Here is a 19,080-nt window from a genome sequence, read left to right on the forward strand (position 1 = left end):
TTAATGTCAAAAGTGGTCATTTAATAAGCCCTCGAAACATCGATCACATGTTGATTTCTTTTGTTGAAGAAATTTCAACAAACTAAATTACTTTTGGCTATTTGCTGACATTGTAGGCAAATGCTTAATGTAGAATTTACAACGCCTAACCCTCTTTCACAGTTAATTATGACGCAGCACCAAAGAGTTGTAGTGTGTCTTGCTGGTTCGTCAACTATAGGGCTTACCCTAACTCATGACCGTTTGGCGTATAAGCTAACCTTACGTTATAAAATATAATTCCATAGTACACTCGATTTTCGTATTCCTTTTTATCAATGTAACCTTCCAGCTAATGTTCGCAATATCATATTTATTGATATACAATATCTACCACCAGTAACCCAACCGTGCATCGTTGTTTTCTATGAATCAGTCCTTTTCGAAGTTGATAATCTTATTGTTGGTTTAGAGCGTGCGCAAGATACGAGCTCGTAATGAAAGAATAATTCTCAAAATCATGCTTAATTGTTACTAATCTAACATGCTAATAACATAATTCCTTGATGCTTACATTTTTTATCAGGTATCAGCACAGACAGTGTTTTGAGTCCTTCAGCGAGTCAAGTACAGTCATCACCTACACCACAAGGTCCTTGGCCAATGTTAACCATCCTTCATGTTTGTTTCTTGATTCACATTCTGTAGTCATGTTGTCATATGTAACATTTTGATAACCTTCTTTAGAGGAAAACATCTCCGACTTACTGAGAACTATAACTTACTTCGTGAACAAATCTACTTTTCTCGGCATTATAAACATATACCTTTTTCACTTGACGTGACGTCCACCATGTTGTTGCCCCAAAACAGTTTAACGGCGGCCATGTTGGTGTCCCAAACCAAGTTCTGTGGCAGTTGAAATCTTTTCCTATGTAAAATCTTTCTTTTTTTCCAATAAATTTGCATAGCTCATGGCCATGTGAGTGAAAACGCTTCATAGAGTATATATTTAAGTAACATAATTTATTTCTTGTCACTCAAGGCAGAAAATAATTTCTTAATCAACAATGACCATCTCCTATAATATTCTTCATCAGGTTTTACAGGCACGACTTTCATTGTAACGTCACCCGTAGAAGTTCCTACAACGAGTCCACTTCAGTCTTCTTCAATGGCACAATCAGCTATAATGGGTTTGTTTGTAATGTTAATCTCTTACACTGACTCTGCTATGACTAAAGGCTAATGTCTCTTGTTTAATCCATTCTGGTTTATTAAACGTCAAAAGTGGTTGAGCTGAAACATCGATCACAGGCTGATTTCTTTTGTTAAAGAAATTTCATCAAATTAATTTACATTTGGCCATTTCTTGATATTGTAGGCAAATGCTTTAGATCAAAATGTAGAAGTTACAACGCCTAACCCTCTTTCCTAGTTTTTTATAAAGCAGCACCAAGGAGTTGTAGTGTGTCTTGCTGGTGCGTCTACTATAGGGCTCACCCTAACTCATGAACGTTTTTATCCAAAAGACACCACTCAGCGGCGTAAAACCTACCTTGGGTTATAAATTAAAATTCCATGGTATACTCAATTTTCCTTTTTATCAATGTAACCTTCCAGCCAATGTTCGTAATATCATATTTATTAATATGCAATATCTGCCACCAGTAACCCAACCGTGCATCGTTCTTTGCTATGAATCATTCCGTTTCTAAGTTGATAATTTTATTATTGGTTTAGAGCGTGCGCAAGACACGAGCCTCGTAATGAAAGAATAATTCTGAAAATCATGCTTAATTTTTACTAATCTAACATGCTAATAACATAATTCCTTGATGCTTACATTTTTTATCAGGTATCATCACAGACAGTGTTTTGAGTCCTTCGGCGAATACTAACTATCCTTCATATTTCTTGATTCACATTCTATAGTCATGTTGTCATTTGGAACATTTTGACTACCCTCTTTTACAGGAAAACATCTCCGGCTTACTGATAATAACATAATTCCATGATGCTTACATTTTTTATCAGGTATCAGCACAGACAGTGTTTTGAGTCCTTCGACGAGTCAATTACAGTCATCAACACCATCGACACCACAAGGTCCTTAGCAAATACTAACTATCCTTCATATTTCTTGATTCACATTCTATAGTCATGTTGTCATATGGAACATTTTGATAACCTTCTTTAGAGGAAAACATCTTCGACTTACTGAGAACTATAACTTACTTCGTGAACAAATCTACTTTTCTCGGCATTATAAACATATATACCTTTTTCACGTGACGTGACGTCCACCATGTTGTTGCTCCAAAACAGTTTAACGGCGGCCATGTTGGTGTCCCAAACCAAGTTCTGTGGCAGTTGAAATCTTTTCTTATGTAAAATCTTTCTTTTTTTCCAATAAATTTGCATAGCTCATGGCCACGTGAGTGAAAACACTCCATAGAGTATATATTTAAGTAACATAATTTATTTCTTGTCACTCAACATCACTCACTTTTTTTATCCTAAACTTTACCCCTTTTAGGTAATTTGACAGTTAACAAGTTTGTGGAAAACTGGAAAGCCATATATGTAAGTCAGTAGAGGAAATGCAACATGCGTGTCGCCACTGAAATTCTGTTATTGTTTTACACACCACAGCAACAGGACTGGGGAGGTATCCGCTGTCGTAACAGACCCAGAAATATAATTGGGGGTATTAAAAACTAAGATAAAGCTGTGAAAAATTGAACAACTGACTGAGAGCATCAGTATTTTTAAATCAAAGTAAAAAACTCATGACGACAACAGCCTGAACTGAATTTAATGATACACGCTGTTGCTGGCCCCCTATTTCCTCCCCACGGCAACTAATTGTTCTTCTTTCTCTTCTTTTTCTTACAAGACCTCGCTCATTCAAGATGGCAAACTAAACGAATCTGCTATTCTGGAAAATCTTGCCAATCACAAGTTACTGCTGTCACGTAATCCTTCATCTAAAGACTTGGAAGATTTATGCCTGAATATTTTTGAAAACTACGCAGCTATTGAACATGAGATTGCTAAGCGTGATCTTGGTTTTGCAGTAGTAAGTAACGTAGGATATGCTTTTCCTCCATAGACAATTATGTTTATGTATATGCTACAACAAAGAGGCGTGGATGTTTAAGTCGGTCAGGTAGTGCACCGGTGGGGGCTGCCAGGTTACAGTGCCCCTAAATTCTTGCAGTGCAGCATTGAAAAATGGCCGGTAACGTTCGGCCTGCCACTCTGCCTTGTAGGTTTGGAAGAACAATAATAAATAAACAGATTAGTTTGAAGTCTGCGTAAGGATTCACCTAATTAACAATGTAACATACAAGGCTGCTCTTTATTGGTAAGACAGCTGCGTAAAATAACTGAGAGTTTTTCCTTTTCCTCAAGATGGTCAAACGTCCGTCAAGAGGTACCTTTGAAATGGGGCATGATTGTCAGGTACCGGAGTTAGAAAACGGGTTATATACGGTAGAGTAGTTTCTGCAGACAATATTTTAAATTTATGGTAACATTGTATTTTAGGTATCGATGCAAGGCATTTTGGACGCCACTTCAGAATGTATTCTTGAGAAGAACTACAATTTCTGGAGGCAAAATCAACAGGTTCGTCACGTATGAATGCTTTATATATCGTACAGTGAAGTGTATTTCATCGGACTCCCGACAAGTAATTGACCCCCTAAAGGTTTGAAGAAATAAAGCAATCAACAATCAGTCTCCAATGATATGTACTGCGTTTAAACAAATGAATAAATTGGTGACAGGGTTAACGTCATTACTATTATTTCTGATTTTTTAATGAACGAATATTTAACGATAACAATGGACATGGAGATTTCAAGCCAAAACTAATGTTTTTGAAACTATTTGTTAATAGACCTTGTCGCGGTTTGCGACGCCATCTTGACGAGCAGGCAAATGCGTGAGAAATTACAGTGTTTGTATGAATAATTTCCGTAAAACGGCTCTTCTGAAAAAAATATGATTTGTAAACTAAAGCTTCACTCCTAAGAATTCTACTGAAAAAAATTAAGGGAGTTACATGCACCAGAAGACCTAGAACCACTTTTTAAAAATTTCTATACATTTGTCTGTAAGAAAGTCCCGGGAAAATTACAGACTAATATATGGAAAATCTAAAGCAAGCCTCTGGAGAAATTTAAGCACAGGTACTTCCCCAAAATTGTTTAGGACAATCCTTTGCTTTGTAGCTTTAGTGTAAAATTGATATTTTCTTCAGAACAGTCGTTTTATGGAAATTATTCGACATTAGATTGTCATACAAACACTTAAATTTCTCACTCGTTTGCCTACTCGTCAAGATGGCGTCGAAAACCGTGACAAAGTGAATAAAGTGTTAACACAGTGTTACACAGTCTGCGTAGATTTTACGTTTAGCAGAAAAGAACATTGTGTTTTTTCAAAAGGACGAGTTCGCATAAGCGAGCTGATTGTAAGGCGGAGTTCCTATGTACTGATACTTAGTATCGTAATTAAAAATTCCTAAGTATGGTTCTCGTCTAGAACTGTGGTGATAGTTACAGTTGAAGATAACGTAATTCAGTTCTTGCCTAGTCTCTAGGCCTCATTATTCGCGCGGCCTATGCGTTTCGGGTCACGCGGTCGGATACGTCACCAAAATGAATTGACCGAGAAGGCCTAAGTTCTATTCCGGTTTCTATTATTTCGCTCTCTTAGATGCCTAACTTGATGGTGGCTCTAGAAGATGTGTTAATAGCCACAGTTAACGGAACTTCTTCCTTGGAAATCAATTACACTTTGACAACCTCAAATATTGGTAAGGGATTCTTAATACCTGCCCATGGAGTTAAAACGGTATTTCTCATGGCTGGGCTTTTTCATAGTATTCTCTTATAATTAATGTTCAACATCCGCGCGCAAGAGGTCATTCGAGGTCATGTTCACTAAATCGAAACGAACCTGGCGACGCGTTAGAAATCAAAATACAGTTTCTTTGACAATGAGAAAAGTTGGACCTGATCCTGCGATCAATTAAAACCAATAACTGGTCGGCGGATAACTTACTTAAAACACCTCACCTAAATGAGTTGTACACTTGATCGCGCGATACAGTCATGTGACACTGACCAGCGGATACCTTTTTTTTGCAGCTGTCAATTGATCATAACATGGACTCCCACTATCAAGTTAAACAGATTGTATATGCCCTGGATACCTAGCTAGTAATTGCAAGAAAATCTTAACCCGCTTTGCAGCCAATCAGAGCGAGCGTACTATTGTAGCTATGATATATAGATTTAACCAGGGCTAAAAGCGAAAGCTCCCATTTATAAATTTACAATTTAAATCAAATCAAAAACTTATAATCCACAAATCAGTTAACTTAAGGGCACGTTCATGGGACTTTTGAGGGAAAGGTTAAGTGATTTTAGAGTGAAACATCTTAAATCGAGTTGATAGCCTCAAATGTACACCGAAAACTTCGATCACATTCAAGAGCCATAATGGCCCTTGATCACGGTAGATTAGGCCTGGAAAACAAATCAGGGGAGTTTTTGCGTTCGACAAGTTTACTTTACAAAGCCTTGCCAACAAATCTGGGGGTGTCTAAAAGAACCTTACCTTTTATACTTTTTATACATCACATCTGAGGTGAAACAGTACTGTGAGGCGCTGTATTTATCACACAGACCTCGGACAGAATGTAGTATTTCATAATTTTTCAAGAAAAATTACATTCTGTCAATATTCAGGACGATCAATCGTGGGCTTTTATCGAAACCGTTCCAAAATTTCCAAAAACGCCTTTTCGGCCAGCCGGTTCTCACTTTTGATAAGCGCCAAATTTGCAGTGCGAGTATTGCGAGTGTTTGAATGAACTTTAATAGAGTTACGCTTCAACACAATAAATAATTTATTATGTTTATTATTTTTATTTAATAGTTTTATAACGATCTGTAATCTTAAAAAAGCGTTTGATACGCGCTGCATTTTGAGCACTCCTGCAAGCGATGTTCATGAACGACTGAAAACAAACGGCACAGCGATTAAAATTGCAAGAGAGACTACTAACGATATATAAAAGAAATATAATTCGATGGAACATTTACAGGAACAACAATTGTCATTCACGAGGACAAGTATTAAACTGTCTCTAAAAATCCTGAGTCTTTTAAGCTTAAAGCACAAGTTTATGTTTTAAGCTGGCTTCCCGGTGTTTGCTTTTTTCAAAGATGAACTCGAGGCAAGAAAATCGTTTAAAGTTTTCTTTCTGCAGCCAAATTTATAACTAAATATTCTTCGGAGCGTTTTCTTTCTATGTGAGAAAATATATCTAAAGGCTTTTATCAAAGCTTATATCAAACCTTATACTACGTCAGATCATTGTCTCAAATCTTGCAAACGTGCATTACTTGCCGCATAAGCTGTGCTCGACTTCATGAAATTATATATATAAAAACAACAAACATCAAATACATTAATTACTCAGGCTTACCATTCGAGATGCAGCTCCTGAAAGCTACCAAGTAAGGCCAGAATCGCTTGAGACTTTTAAACCCTCTTACACATCAAGCAAGGTGAAAAACGAAAACAATGCATGATTTCCGACTTTGACAAGCGACGCATTTCTCAACCAGAAACCCAACAAACAAACTGGTCATAAATGACAGAAGACTCTTGATAGCTCTTGATAGCAGCTGTATTTCATTTTGCAAATCCAGTGGAAAAAGACAGTTAAAAAAATCACAAGTTGACACAAAACTATGTCAGCTTCAGCTATCAAAGTAAAAAAGTTTCAAGACGCTGCATAATTTTCCGCAGGAGCTCACCTGTCAAATTTTGACCAATTAGAGCATAATAATTGGACGTAGAGCGTGGCCATGGTAAAAAAGGTCTTCCCCACCTGTATTTTTAAATAACTGGCTGAATTTTTGCGTCCGGGGTCAGTTTGAAAAAAAGATCTTAATAGTGCGGAGCCATAGTTACATAAACACAACGTATTTCATATGAATTTTTTTAAAAAAAACTTTAGCCTGCGATCATTTGAAAACTAGTAACTTGTCTGCGGATAACCTCAAAAAATACTCGACCTCGATGGGTCGACACCTGAGCCCGCGATACGGTCAGATGATACTGGTCAGCGGATTCCCTGTTTTGACAGATGTCAATTGATCACAACATTGATGTGCAATCAGTTTTCTCCTGGGCTCCCAAACCAGCTAGAAAGTGTGAGAGTAAACATTGGTATGCCTGTGGTGCGGACGAACGGTCGGTCGGGCGGTCGTACGTTCGCATGATTACCAAATGTTCTCGTATGGGTAGATTACCACGTTTTCTTTGGTATGGGGCTCCGCCCACGGTTAACCCTAACCGTGGAGTTTCGCTATATTAAACATTGTTAACCTGTGTTTACAGCAACTCAGATAATGTGGATACGAGTCAAAATTCACAACTGTAATTACTATATTGATACTAAACTCATATTGTCCAATTGATTTGCAGTGGTGCAGTTTGAAAGGAATTTTGTGGAAGCCGTTGAAGAAGACATCAAGATTCCCCATGACTCAAAAGTTCCAAAAGATTCATGGAATAAAGATTCGGATTACGCATTAATTCCTAAAGAGACATTTAATGACGGCAAAGGTGTCTGGATGTTTTCTTGTTACTAATGATTGGCTATAATGATTATAACCTGTGTTTAACATATTAATGTATGCATACATTATCACACATATATCAGTTCACTTATTCAATACTCTTATTTATTTATGCACCCGTTTATCGCAGAGGGGGATTAATCCATTTATTCATCCAGGCATTTATCTTTTTACTCAGGTCGGTTTGTATATAAGGTCTTATATCGTTCCCTATATTAATTATCAAATCTCGTTGTCATTACTTACCTAAGGTCAAATTCCAACAGTAAAACACTGTTTCTTCACCTTAATGTACCTCAAGGACTAATGGTTATTTACTGCTGGGTGGTATTTATCGTTACTTCTTGCAGAAAACTACACGTATGTTTTTCTACTGTACAAAGACGTTAAAAATTCGCTTCCTAACATCTCAAGAAGGTAATGAAATCACCCTTTTCATTTCACTTATCGATACTTTAGAAGTACTTTTTCTACTAAAAAATAAACGTTGTTTTGATTTTTTGAAGGGCGAGTGGAGAAGACCTGGAAGTTTCTTCCTCTGTGATGTCCTGTTTTCTGCTGCTTGATGGCAAGCCTGTTACAAAACTTTCACCTCCTGCATTATTGAACTTTAAAACAACGGTAAGTAACTTATTTGACTTAATGATTCGTCCACAATGTTTAATCTAAGTAGAAGATTATAGTGTTTGATCATTATTGAATAGCCTGCATAACGAAAGTGGAAAGTATGCATGGGTACAGAATGGTAAATACAAGGCTTAAAAATACTGCCAGATTAAGGATTTAAGCTGGGGCTTAAAATTTCTATAATATTCTTAGACAGAGAAACTGCTTGAAAAAAATTGATCAAGGACCATGCATTTTGCCAGTATAACTAAGTAAAATAAAGTTCGTCTTTCTTTTCCAATTTTTGTGCGCTACGAGGTATTGCATAAACGCACAATGAACACCGTCCAGCACATGAATACTCTCTACCAGTAAAAACAATCACCCAGGTAAAAAAGCTGTCACCACAGAGGCAGAAGCTGCAACTAAAGACCATATCCAGGGGATAACAACGTTCTCTTACACGAGAACTTTCCACCGAAAACACTCTCTACATCACAAAACACCGTACGTGCGATAAAACACTCTTTAGCGGGTGAAAAACTGTCATCGACATAAACTTGGTCCTCTAGATAAATCACCAACCTGCGGATAAAATACTGTCCGCCACATAAACACTGTCAGTGGATGAAATATCATCGTCCACCCGATGAGCTAATTCAACCATCAGCTGCCTGGATAGCACCAACCTATGATCAAAACACTCACCTTCAGAACTTATGGCTATCTGACTTACTATATTATAATAGCAAATGCCTCACCCCCCCACAAAACCTGACGAGTACACAATTTTTAAAGGGTATTTTGGTGCTCATATTTGCAGGAAGTGGAGAACCCCCAAAAACAGTGCTCCTACTGGAATATCCACAAGAGGTGAAAATGCGTTTCTTCTTTCATTCCACGTAATCTGGTAGTATCTCTTTCTTCTTCTGAACTTTGTTAAATCGAATGAACAGCTGAAGTGATCAGATTTACAAGTAAATACATAACTCAGTATATACAGACTTGCACTCTGGAGCTATGGAAACAAACCATTTCAGTGGGCTGTTTTGTTAGTTTTAAAGTTTGTACAAATTTTTGTCTGACTGTAGAATTCTGTAACATACGATTTTTTTCTTTTGGTTACACCGTAGTTTGTGGGCAAATGATGGCGTTAAAGAGGTAACAACTGAATCAAGCTCCAAACGAACAGTTTGTCAAACAAACCATTTCACAAGTTTTGCGGTGCTCATACAACACCAAAATATACAGGTATGATACCAGTCTATTATGTTATTCTATTCTTAAATTTTTTGCCTTGCAAACCACTGAACTTTTTCTTTCATGTTTATATTTCTGCGTAGGCTACCTCATTTTGTTGATGAAACATTCTTATAAGAACTTCAAAGGGTGATAAGAAACCTTTTTTAAACTTCTTGTGATAAGACCCTAATGAAATAATTTGGTCAGAATAAGAGCGAGCTGCTGCTGCAACCCCATAACCTCAAGCAGCCGTTGCTTGGGCACCTATGACAGCCTCATCCGTATGTCTGTCTTTTCCCTTTTTTCCTCTGCTGTCTATGAACGAGCCAAATAAGAGCGCCAAGTTTTTGTTAATACTTTGCACGATAGATTTTTGGTGATTATTTCCATGACATATTTCATTTACTTTTGTTTTTAAAAAGTTTGATGTCTTATAGCTGATCGTTCTCATGTTGGTTTTGGTATTCTAAGGCCTGTTCTAGCAGGGTCGAGATTTCAACTTAAAGCTTTCTTTTTCACACAGAACTCAGAGAAAGACAAGTTAGCTCTTTCCATCATTACTTACATCGGCTGCGGAGTATCAACAGCTGCTCTTGCCATTACTCTTATTGTATTGCTGAGTATTGAGTAAGTGAAACTAAAAAAGGAAATCTTCAAGCAAGCCAGTTTTGTCAGTAGGTGTTCTTTTGTGTTAGACACATAATCCTTATCTTTTTTTAGCACATAATTGAAAAAAAAAACTTTTGTTTTAGGTCTCTATCGTCCGAACGTCATAAGATACACATGAACCTTGCTTTGTCATTACTACTCGCCCAAGCCCTTTTCCTGGCCGGCATAAGGAAAACGTCAAATAAGGTAGGCCAATGATTATCGCTTTCCTTCTCGACAGTTCATACAATAATGGAAAAGTGCAATCGATTGCGTAGCTAGAAACGTTATACGGTAAAGCTAAGGAGGTATTTACGTGTTTTTTCCTTGTAGTATTGGGGTATGTGAGGACTAACGAGACCTAAATATCGTTAGCCGCAAGGATGCATATGCCTTACTTTTCAATGAAAATTGCTTTTAATTGGTTGTGTCAGTGCGTAGTGATGCCATTTGGTTTGTGTAATGCACTCGACCTTTGAACGATTGATTAGCAGTGTGGTAGAGACATGCCTTTGTCAAGTTACCTAGGAGACACCATTGCACAGGCTGTAAAAGCCGATGCTGGTATTGAAAATCTCACGCTAAGTCCCCTCAAGTGCTCATTGATCCAATGCCGCGTCGTAGCAGGTCTAGTCATATTAGATGTGCGTATACTTAACTGACACTCAGGAATGCCAAAGGAGTGCTCAGCTCCCTCGAGGTACCTCCGATATTTTGCTCACAGGAAATCGAGAGTATGCGAACCTGTAACAGTGCAGTGAAGCAAAGGTTGATAAACGGCGAGACACCTTAATTAACTGACCTTTCTAAAACAAAAAATGCCAAAATGACGAGACCCAAAAGAACAAAGGAAACGAGTCGTTACCACAGTTCCTGGAGGCATTCCACAAGGGCCTTCATGAACTTGGTCACATGCTCGTCAGCTATGCAGCTAAAAGCGATGATGCTCCAGCACTCCCAAGACCACTCCCAAGATAATCCTCCGCAAACAGAGAAAAAGCCCTAGAAGCCACCTCGAACATGTATTGAAAAGGGATCATTTAGCCCTCTGAAAGCCGATGAGCCTTCTTATTATATTGCTGAGTCTGTTTTGGCCATGCGATTGGTCAATTTGCGGTCCGTAACTTGCTGTACGGACCAAAATGTTTAAAGAAAATGCTCATTTCGGAGCTCTAAATCTCTTTACCTCGGAAAAAAGGTTGAAATTAAGTTACAAGACGTCTATCAACCTTGAGGACTTAGATTTTGACTTTGTCCCTCAACATTTTAAACCGTGTGCTTATTTGTGAACGAAGGCGATGAAGAAACTAACTCGTAATCTTATCGAAGAGGATTCTAGTCAGTGTTTGAAAATTTTAACGTAGTACACAGTTAAGAAGACGAAAATCGACTGGCAGAGATTCGAGATGTTTTGCCTAAGAGAAAATGAGTAATTCCTTCGACAAATATGATAACAAACATACCTGCACCCGATCATCTTGACAAGCTTCTTTGCCATTTGCAGTATTTTTTCAAAGACCAACGAAAGAAAGATAGAGGCGAGTTCGAGCCAGACATGTCCAGTTTTCAAAAGACTCCATCGCCACATTAACGAGTGAATACTTACAGTGCTCTTAGTTTTGACTGTAAACCCTGAGGACAGGGATGTTGACTTTGCCTTTCCAAATTTTAACCTAACTTTGTTTTAATGAGAACGAAGCTGATGTAGAAACTACTAACTTTACTTACTACTACTAACTTTATTTGATTTACCACAAAAATACAAATAACGATAAAACAAGACAGTTACACAAAAGCAAATGAAAGTGGCGAGGAAGCCCAAACAGAAACCATGAGGCTTATAGACATTGGGCTCCCTCAGAGTAAAAATAAAGTTAACAGTAACGGTAAGGCCAGGATCGAAAGCAAAATACAATGAAGGTAAGTATAAATTAACTAATTACACTGAGTTGACAAAATATAAGGTATGGTACAAGTAACAATAAGTATAAAAATAATATCAGACATGGAAGAAATATAACTATATTTACTACAAGATTTATAACTAATAATTCATATATAATTTTTTTTTCAATTTCGTTTTGAATAAGTGGAGAGAATTAGATTCTTTTATATCATTTTCTATAGTGTTATAATAAGTAGGTCCTTGGAAACTGACAGAAAATTTACGGAGGTTTGTTCTACAAGAGGGAAGGTGAAAATCGTTCGCGTGTCTAGTGGCATAGCTATGGACTTGTTTGTTTAAAGAAAAATAATTGTTGAACTTTGAAGGCAAAAGAGAATGGTTAAGAGAAAACATAAGTTTACCTAATTCTAGCTGTCTAATATCGGAAAGTTTTAGTAGCTCTAATTCTTTGAAAATAGGGTCTGAATGAGAAACGAAAGTTGATTTAGAAATAATTCTGATAACTCGCTTTTGCAAAGAGACAAGACGGCGAAGATTGGTTTTGTACGTAGATCCCCAGACAATAATACAATAATGAAGATAAGGATAAACTAAACAATAATAAAGAGTTTTTAGACACGGTTTAGGTAGAAAAAATCTTGCTCTATTAATGACACCTATTGATTTCGAGATTTTACGAGCTACTTGAGAAATGTGCGGTTTCCAAGACAGATGTTCATCAAGGACTACACCGAGGAAGACCGTTTCCTTAACCTGTTCGATTCTCTGTTCCTTTATGCATACTTGCATTGGAAAATGATACCTTTTCTGTCTAGGCTTAAATAACATAAAGTTTGTTTTCTTTAGGTTTAAGGAGAGTTTGTTTGCCTTGAACCAAGTGGATAATTTATTAAGTTCGGAATTGAGTGAGGCTGCCAGGTAGACAGGATCTTTATGGGACATAAATAAATTAGTATCATCAGCGAATAAAATCAGCTCGACGAGCGACGATACATTATTTAAATCATTAATATAGAGCAAGAAAAACAAGGGGCCCAAAATAGATCCCTGGGGGACACCACAGCAGATAGTTTGAGGAGAGGAGCATTGACCGTTAAATTGAACGAATTGCAACCTGTTGGAGAGGTAGCTTCTAACCCAGTCCAGAGCCACGCCACGTATACCATAGTGTTCGAGTTTGTCAAGCAGAATATTATGATCGACGGTATCAAAGGCCTTAGAAAGATCAAGGAAAACGCCAACGGCATGTTCATTGCGATCAAGAGCAAGGGAGATTTTTTCATATAGGTCAATCAATGCTAAAGAAGTTGAATGATTTTTCCTGAAGCCAAATTGATTATCGCATAGAATTTCTAGTTTACTTAAATAATTATTAAGACGGTTATAAACAACCTTTTCAAGGAACTTAGAAAAGCTAGGGAGAATCGAGATCGGTCTATAGTTCGTAAAGAGTGATCGTAACCTTACCGAGGAAGAGAATGCTAGTCAGTGTTTGAAAATTTTAAGTCAGATCACAATTGAAGACGAGAATGAACTGGCAGAAAGAGAGGTTTTCCCAAAAACAATTAACGAGCGAATCCTTCGACAATGACGACAAACTTACCTTGAAAAGCTTCTTTGCCTTTTGCAGTGTTTTTTTTTACAAGGAAAAACGGAGGAAAGATGGAAAAAGGACTTCTAGACAGACACGGTTTCCTGTTTCTAAAATACTCCAGCGTTACAATAAAGAGCTAAAACTTACAGTTCTCTTAGTTTTGACCGGATAAACTTTTTCAACATGGCGAATTCGTTTTTACTTTCTCGGAAAGCCTTTGTTATGTGCTATTGTTTTCGTGCGAAAATAAAAACTTTCTTTTTTGACGCCTGTCAAATGACTGTCAAATCGCTGTCAAATCGTGCGTCCTACACTTGTTTCCGGTCCCCCAAACAGGAAGAAGCCATGTAATAAACATCTTGTTAGCCTGGTTTTTTTGGTCCGTACTGTAAATTACGGATCCTCGTTTTTTCCATCGATTTATGGCCCTTGGACCTCGTAAGAACTACACAAATGAATGTATGTCCCTTACCTTGCACTGATGATGCAATGCACCAGTAACTTTTGAGCGACCGACGCGAAGAGATGCCAACAACAACGACAACGAGTTTTATTTGCATGACCATACAAGCACATACGGTATCGCAAAAGCTATTTTTAGGAATCAAAATTACAACACAGGGCAATTATGTTACTTTGATAATAATTTGTCACGAACATCAAAGCAAGCTGAAATATATTTTATGAATTGTATATTGATAAAGTAATTAGAAGAGTTCATCAGTTCATTGATCAAACCTTTAATAGGTAACTGGATAATATCTGGAATCAGAGTCTTGACTTTATAGTAGAATTTATTTCTAATCATAGAGTATGTACGACATTGAAAAAGAAAGTGAACTTCGTCTTCTATTACATTGCATCTACAAAAAAGACAATGCCATTATCCTTCGTTGTTTGATTGTATCTGCCTTTCTCTGTCATTGGTTTGTGATTGCTTATTCGTAGTTTCACTAAAGCCCTTCTCCCAGCTGTTCCTCTTGTTAAGTCTAAGTAACTGGAGGACGTATGATCGCTTTTAAAAGATCTATAAAATTCAAGTTTTTGAGAATGCTGAAGGGTGTTTTGCCAATATGAGATACATTCCTGTTTCAATGAACTTCCATAGCTTTTTACCATAGCTATATCTAATCAATCAGGGTTAAAGTAAGGAAGCTTAAAGTATTCTGACATATTCATTGAATGAGAGTGGAAGCTATTTTTGCCATAACAGTGCAAGTCAAATGACATTAAAAAAGCTTGTTTCACGAGAGATTCCTCATCGTTAGACTGTATATTTGAGAATTTTTTGATTGATAATAACTCATGATTTAAAGGAAAACGACCAAGCTCTGCTCTACAAGCTATATTAGAAGCTTTGTTGTTTACCTCCAAGTATCGTTTGGCATACACACCCCAAATTTCACTGTTATATGTTAGAATAGGGGAGATCAAATATTTTACAGGCGAGAGCTGCTTTTAGTTTGCTAAGATTCGTGTGTCGTCTCAAGCTGAGGAGGGTATGAAGAGCTTCCTCCTTGAGATGCGCAAGTGACACTGAAAAATTTCCCGATGAGGACATTCGAGTTCCTAAGTAAGTGTACTCTTGTACAACATCAATTATTTGACTATCTATGAGAAAGTCAAAATCAGCATTTTTTTCTCGCACGTTACTGAGAAACCATCATTTTTGTTTTCTTGGCATTGATTTTCATCATCCATGAAGTACAGAATGAAGATAGTTTATCGAGCCAATTTTGATCGTGATAAAATGATTAAATCGTCTGCATATAATAGAGAATTTAGTTTTGCACCGTTTGGCAAAACAAAAGGATCAGATAATGTATTTTCAAATGCGAAAGGTAGGTCGTCAATATCTATCAAGGTTCGGAGAGTGATGACGTGGTCTGCTGTGCGCTTATTCGATAAAAAGCCAATTTGAGATTTGTGGAGTATATTCAAAGAAACGATATACTCGAGAAGTCGTTGGTTTAAGATAGAACAAAATAGTTTTCACAGGCAGTTGGAGACACAGATACCCCGGCAGTTTGCCGGATCGCTTCGTCCGCCCGATTTGTAAACGGAAGTAATAAGACCACCACACCAGGTCTGTGGCATTGTCCCTTGGTTAAGAATTGAATTAAATAATTTTTCATATACGGGCAGCAGTGTATCAATACTAGCTTTTATCATTTCATTTCTAATTTTATCCGAAAATGGTGATTTGTTACTCTTTAACTTTTCCGCAGCTTTACGTATTTCTTTTTCAGTTATCATGAAATCTAAAGGACGAGAGTGTTGACCATGGCATTCATTTTGTCTTAGCTCATTGCAAATGTTTTGCTGCGCTGGGTTAAGAGGTTTATTTGAATGAAGATTGTGGAAATATTGTAGCCAATTCTCTTGGGAGATTGATAGAACATCCTCTCCTTTTCTAGTGTCGTCCAACGATTTGAGGCATTGCCAGCAAGTTTTCGCGTCTGAATTGTCTGCAGTTTCTTCTAGCTGAGAAATCTTAGCATTGTAATAGTCATTCTTTTTAGAATTAAGTAATTTCTTGTATTGGGCCAGAGTATCATGGTATTGCTCACGTATGGTAGTATTCAAAGGGTGTCGATGTTTCTTGTTTGCTAGTTTTCGTAATTCATGCCTTTTCAAACGACATTCTTTATCGAACCATTTTTTGTTGGATAATGATTTGATACGCTTACGCGTTTTACTGCTCTTATCTTTAAACAACACTTAGCCGTTGTGATTAAAATGTTTTCCACCTTTTTGACGGATAGCTCAGTATTTTCATTGAATGTGTCGCGAGCAATATAAACGCGTATTAGTGTTCGTATACGGGGAGCCTCAGAGCATCTTTGAATTTTTGAGCGGAGTCGTTTTCCCACAGAAATTGTTTCGGAAAACGCGTTAAAGTATCTCCTTCAAGTATGGTGTGATTGTAACTCGTCTTTTTGTTAATATTCAGCCAAGTAGTAATAGGGCTATGGTGTGACAGATGCCAGTTTCCCTTGTTACCATACCGTTTACTAGGCGGCACCTTACTTGACAGCCGTATATTTATCCTTTCAAAAGAGTAAATCATAGTAATGTGTTAGGTTTGTTTATATCATGTACAACAACAAAGTTCTCCACATTTATCAAACTCAATTTGAAATGAAAAATGGCTAATTAACCTGTACAGAATGAGACGTAATGTTGCCTTAAGTAACACTGTCCAAGTTAGCGAATTTGATGTAAAGTATTCCTATGACTGAAAGGGAGAATTCTAAATATTTCTAGGTGCTTTGCAAAACTATTGCCGTGTTTCTTCACTACTTTTTTATGACGGCATTCACTTGGATGTTAGTTGAAGGAGTGCATTTGTACTTAAAAGTGGTCCAAGTATTCAAGTGTGAGAATCTCAAAATGTGTTATTACTATGCTTCAGGATGGGGTAAGTAAATATAATTTAGATGTGGATTTATAAGGTTAATCATTATCGGAAGTATGTTAAAGCCCAGCTCTCTCTGCTCAAACATTTCTTCGAACCTTTTTCAGCCTGTCAATTGCCGTTTATTACCCAAAGGTCTCCAGCTCCATGTTGCACAGTAAAAAGATGATAACAGTTTACCTGTAAATTACGGGTTGGTTAGTCAGAGTTAAATAAAAGAAAGAATCTGAATTCTTTTCTTTCTCTTCATTTGAAGGTTTTCCTCTGATCCCCGTCAGCATTGCAGTAGCTTTGAGACCAGACAGCTATGGTTCAAGAGAGATGTAAGATACACGTTTAGAATATTAATCTATTCTTCACAGTCTCTAAAACCGAAGTTTATTGTTTATTGATTGCAGCTGCTGGCTGTCAATGGAAGATGGAACAGTGTGGGCGTTCATAGGACCGGTTATTGCAGTCATAACTGTATGTGCAAATGCCTAAATTGTTCAACATGTAGTTATGTAAGGATAGAAAATGGGAATCTTTTCGCTGTCAGCATGAAATAACTGCAATCTATTATGAAATCTAATAAAACACAAAAATCTTTCTGTCATCTCTATTACAGATAAATAGCTTCATCTTGTTCAAGGTGGTACACACGGTTGTGACCTCCGCCAAGGCTGTAAAAAACTCTGAGCACATGCATGTCAAGTAAGTGTCCGAAAGCCAAAGGAAACATTTTCAGTTTTTTTGTTGCAATCGAGGCAAAACGAAAGTGAAATTACCGCACACTTAAGTCAAAGAATAATAACTCACCAGCTAACAATATAGTCTATCTATAAGACAATTTCCTCTTCCTTAACTATGATATCAACAACGATAAACACCTATTTATTTCTGGAATGTGAATATTTGGGCAAATCATACTCTGGATAAAACCCAACATTATAAGTTCAAAACATTGATTTTCTGAAACGATTTGTATGGACAGTGGCAACATGATGCATAGTTTCTAATATATTTGCCCTTTAGAGACAAAGAAATTGAGAATTTTTTCCTTTGGTGTTAGGTAAACTGTTAATAACTGGCATCGTTCAGCAAAAAATAGTATTTGTTTTTTAATCATTTGCTTTTTAACATCAACATCCCATTCTATTTTTCTAGAGCTGGGATTAAGGGATTGTTTGTTCTTATGCCTATTCTCGGAGTTGGTTGGATTCTTGGTCTTTTTGCCGTAAACAAGAACACCATTGTGTTCGAATATGCTTTCGCTGTCATCAATGGACTTCAGGTAGACTTAAAAACCTTGTTACTTGTTTCCTTTATATTTTTGTTGAATTAATTCCCTTATACCTACTTGAATAGCCAAGCTAAACTGCCAAAAATTTCTTTAATTACATTTTCTTCACAGTTTTGAACTTTATTAAAGCTGGACTGATTTTGTCTTTCATTTCCTAGGGCTTACTGATATTTCTGCTGCATTGTGCGTTTAACAGTGAGGTGTGTAAGAAAGACTTGACACAGATCTAATAGACCGGTCAATTTAAAATGATAATTTAAACTAAAAGCAAGAGAAGAAGGTGGTTCAAATTAATCGAAGTTGAAAACACCGGCATTGAGCTAACTATTCCTGTAACGATGAATCTCCCTGGCTTTCCTTACCCTCAGGTTTCCGTAACATTACCAGAAATTTAAGACAAAATGGCGGACGCCCAGACTCGACCCAGACCTTCCGCTCTCTAAGAATGGCCGCCGATCGTTATAGAGAAATGTATGGAGAAAATTAAAGAAGTGGAAATTTCAGATCTGAAGTAGCACACACGACATTTGCCGACCTCTAAATGTAAAGTGTACGTACCATATCATTATTTACGGTAGTTTTGGTCTCTCGAAAGTTCGCCAACGGGCCGCAAAAAACACATTTTACGAACGGCTGTTACAGTTCCTTGAGCCCTCTAATTCTTTCAAAAAAACTTAGAGGTGCCTACCTTCTCTCCACATTTTAGAACATTTCGTTGATGTGAATCCTTGGTGC

At 37.1% G+C, this 19,080-nt stretch overlaps 1 protein-coding gene across 1 annotated transcript in view; it reads left to right on the forward strand.

Annotated features, from left to right (window-relative positions):
* Positions 1-19,080, forward strand: part of LOC140929158 (uncharacterized) — a 67,933-nt gene that overhangs the window by 43,122 nt on the left and 5,731 nt on the right. Inside the window, exons 9-28 of the mRNA XM_073379028.1 lie at positions 566-631; positions 1,080-1,175; positions 2,017-2,088; positions 2,519-2,565; positions 2,879-3,061; positions 3,532-3,612; positions 4,708-4,807; positions 7,495-7,635; positions 8,000-8,066; positions 8,156-8,270; positions 9,079-9,128; positions 9,389-9,506; positions 10,021-10,124; positions 10,250-10,352; positions 16,913-17,066; positions 17,320-17,386; positions 17,462-17,528; positions 17,671-17,756; positions 18,210-18,336; positions 18,504-18,545. Coding sequence (XP_073235129.1) covers positions 566-631; positions 1,080-1,175; positions 2,017-2,088; positions 2,519-2,565; positions 2,879-3,061; positions 3,532-3,612; positions 4,708-4,807; positions 7,495-7,635; positions 8,000-8,066; positions 8,156-8,270; positions 9,079-9,128; positions 9,389-9,506; positions 10,021-10,124; positions 10,250-10,352; positions 16,913-17,066; positions 17,320-17,386; positions 17,462-17,528; positions 17,671-17,756; positions 18,210-18,336; positions 18,504-18,545 — 1,886 coding nt within the window. The remainder of the gene's footprint in view (positions 1-565; positions 632-1,079; positions 1,176-2,016; positions 2,089-2,518; positions 2,566-2,878; positions 3,062-3,531; positions 3,613-4,707; positions 4,808-7,494; positions 7,636-7,999; positions 8,067-8,155; positions 8,271-9,078; positions 9,129-9,388; positions 9,507-10,020; positions 10,125-10,249; positions 10,353-16,912; positions 17,067-17,319; positions 17,387-17,461; positions 17,529-17,670; positions 17,757-18,209; positions 18,337-18,503; positions 18,546-19,080) is intronic.

This window comes from Porites lutea, chromosome 2 (genome assembly GCF_958299795.1).
Source record: "Porites lutea chromosome 2, jaPorLute2.1, whole genome shotgun sequence".
Taxonomy (NCBI): domain Eukaryota; kingdom Metazoa; phylum Cnidaria; class Anthozoa; order Scleractinia; family Poritidae; genus Porites; species Porites lutea.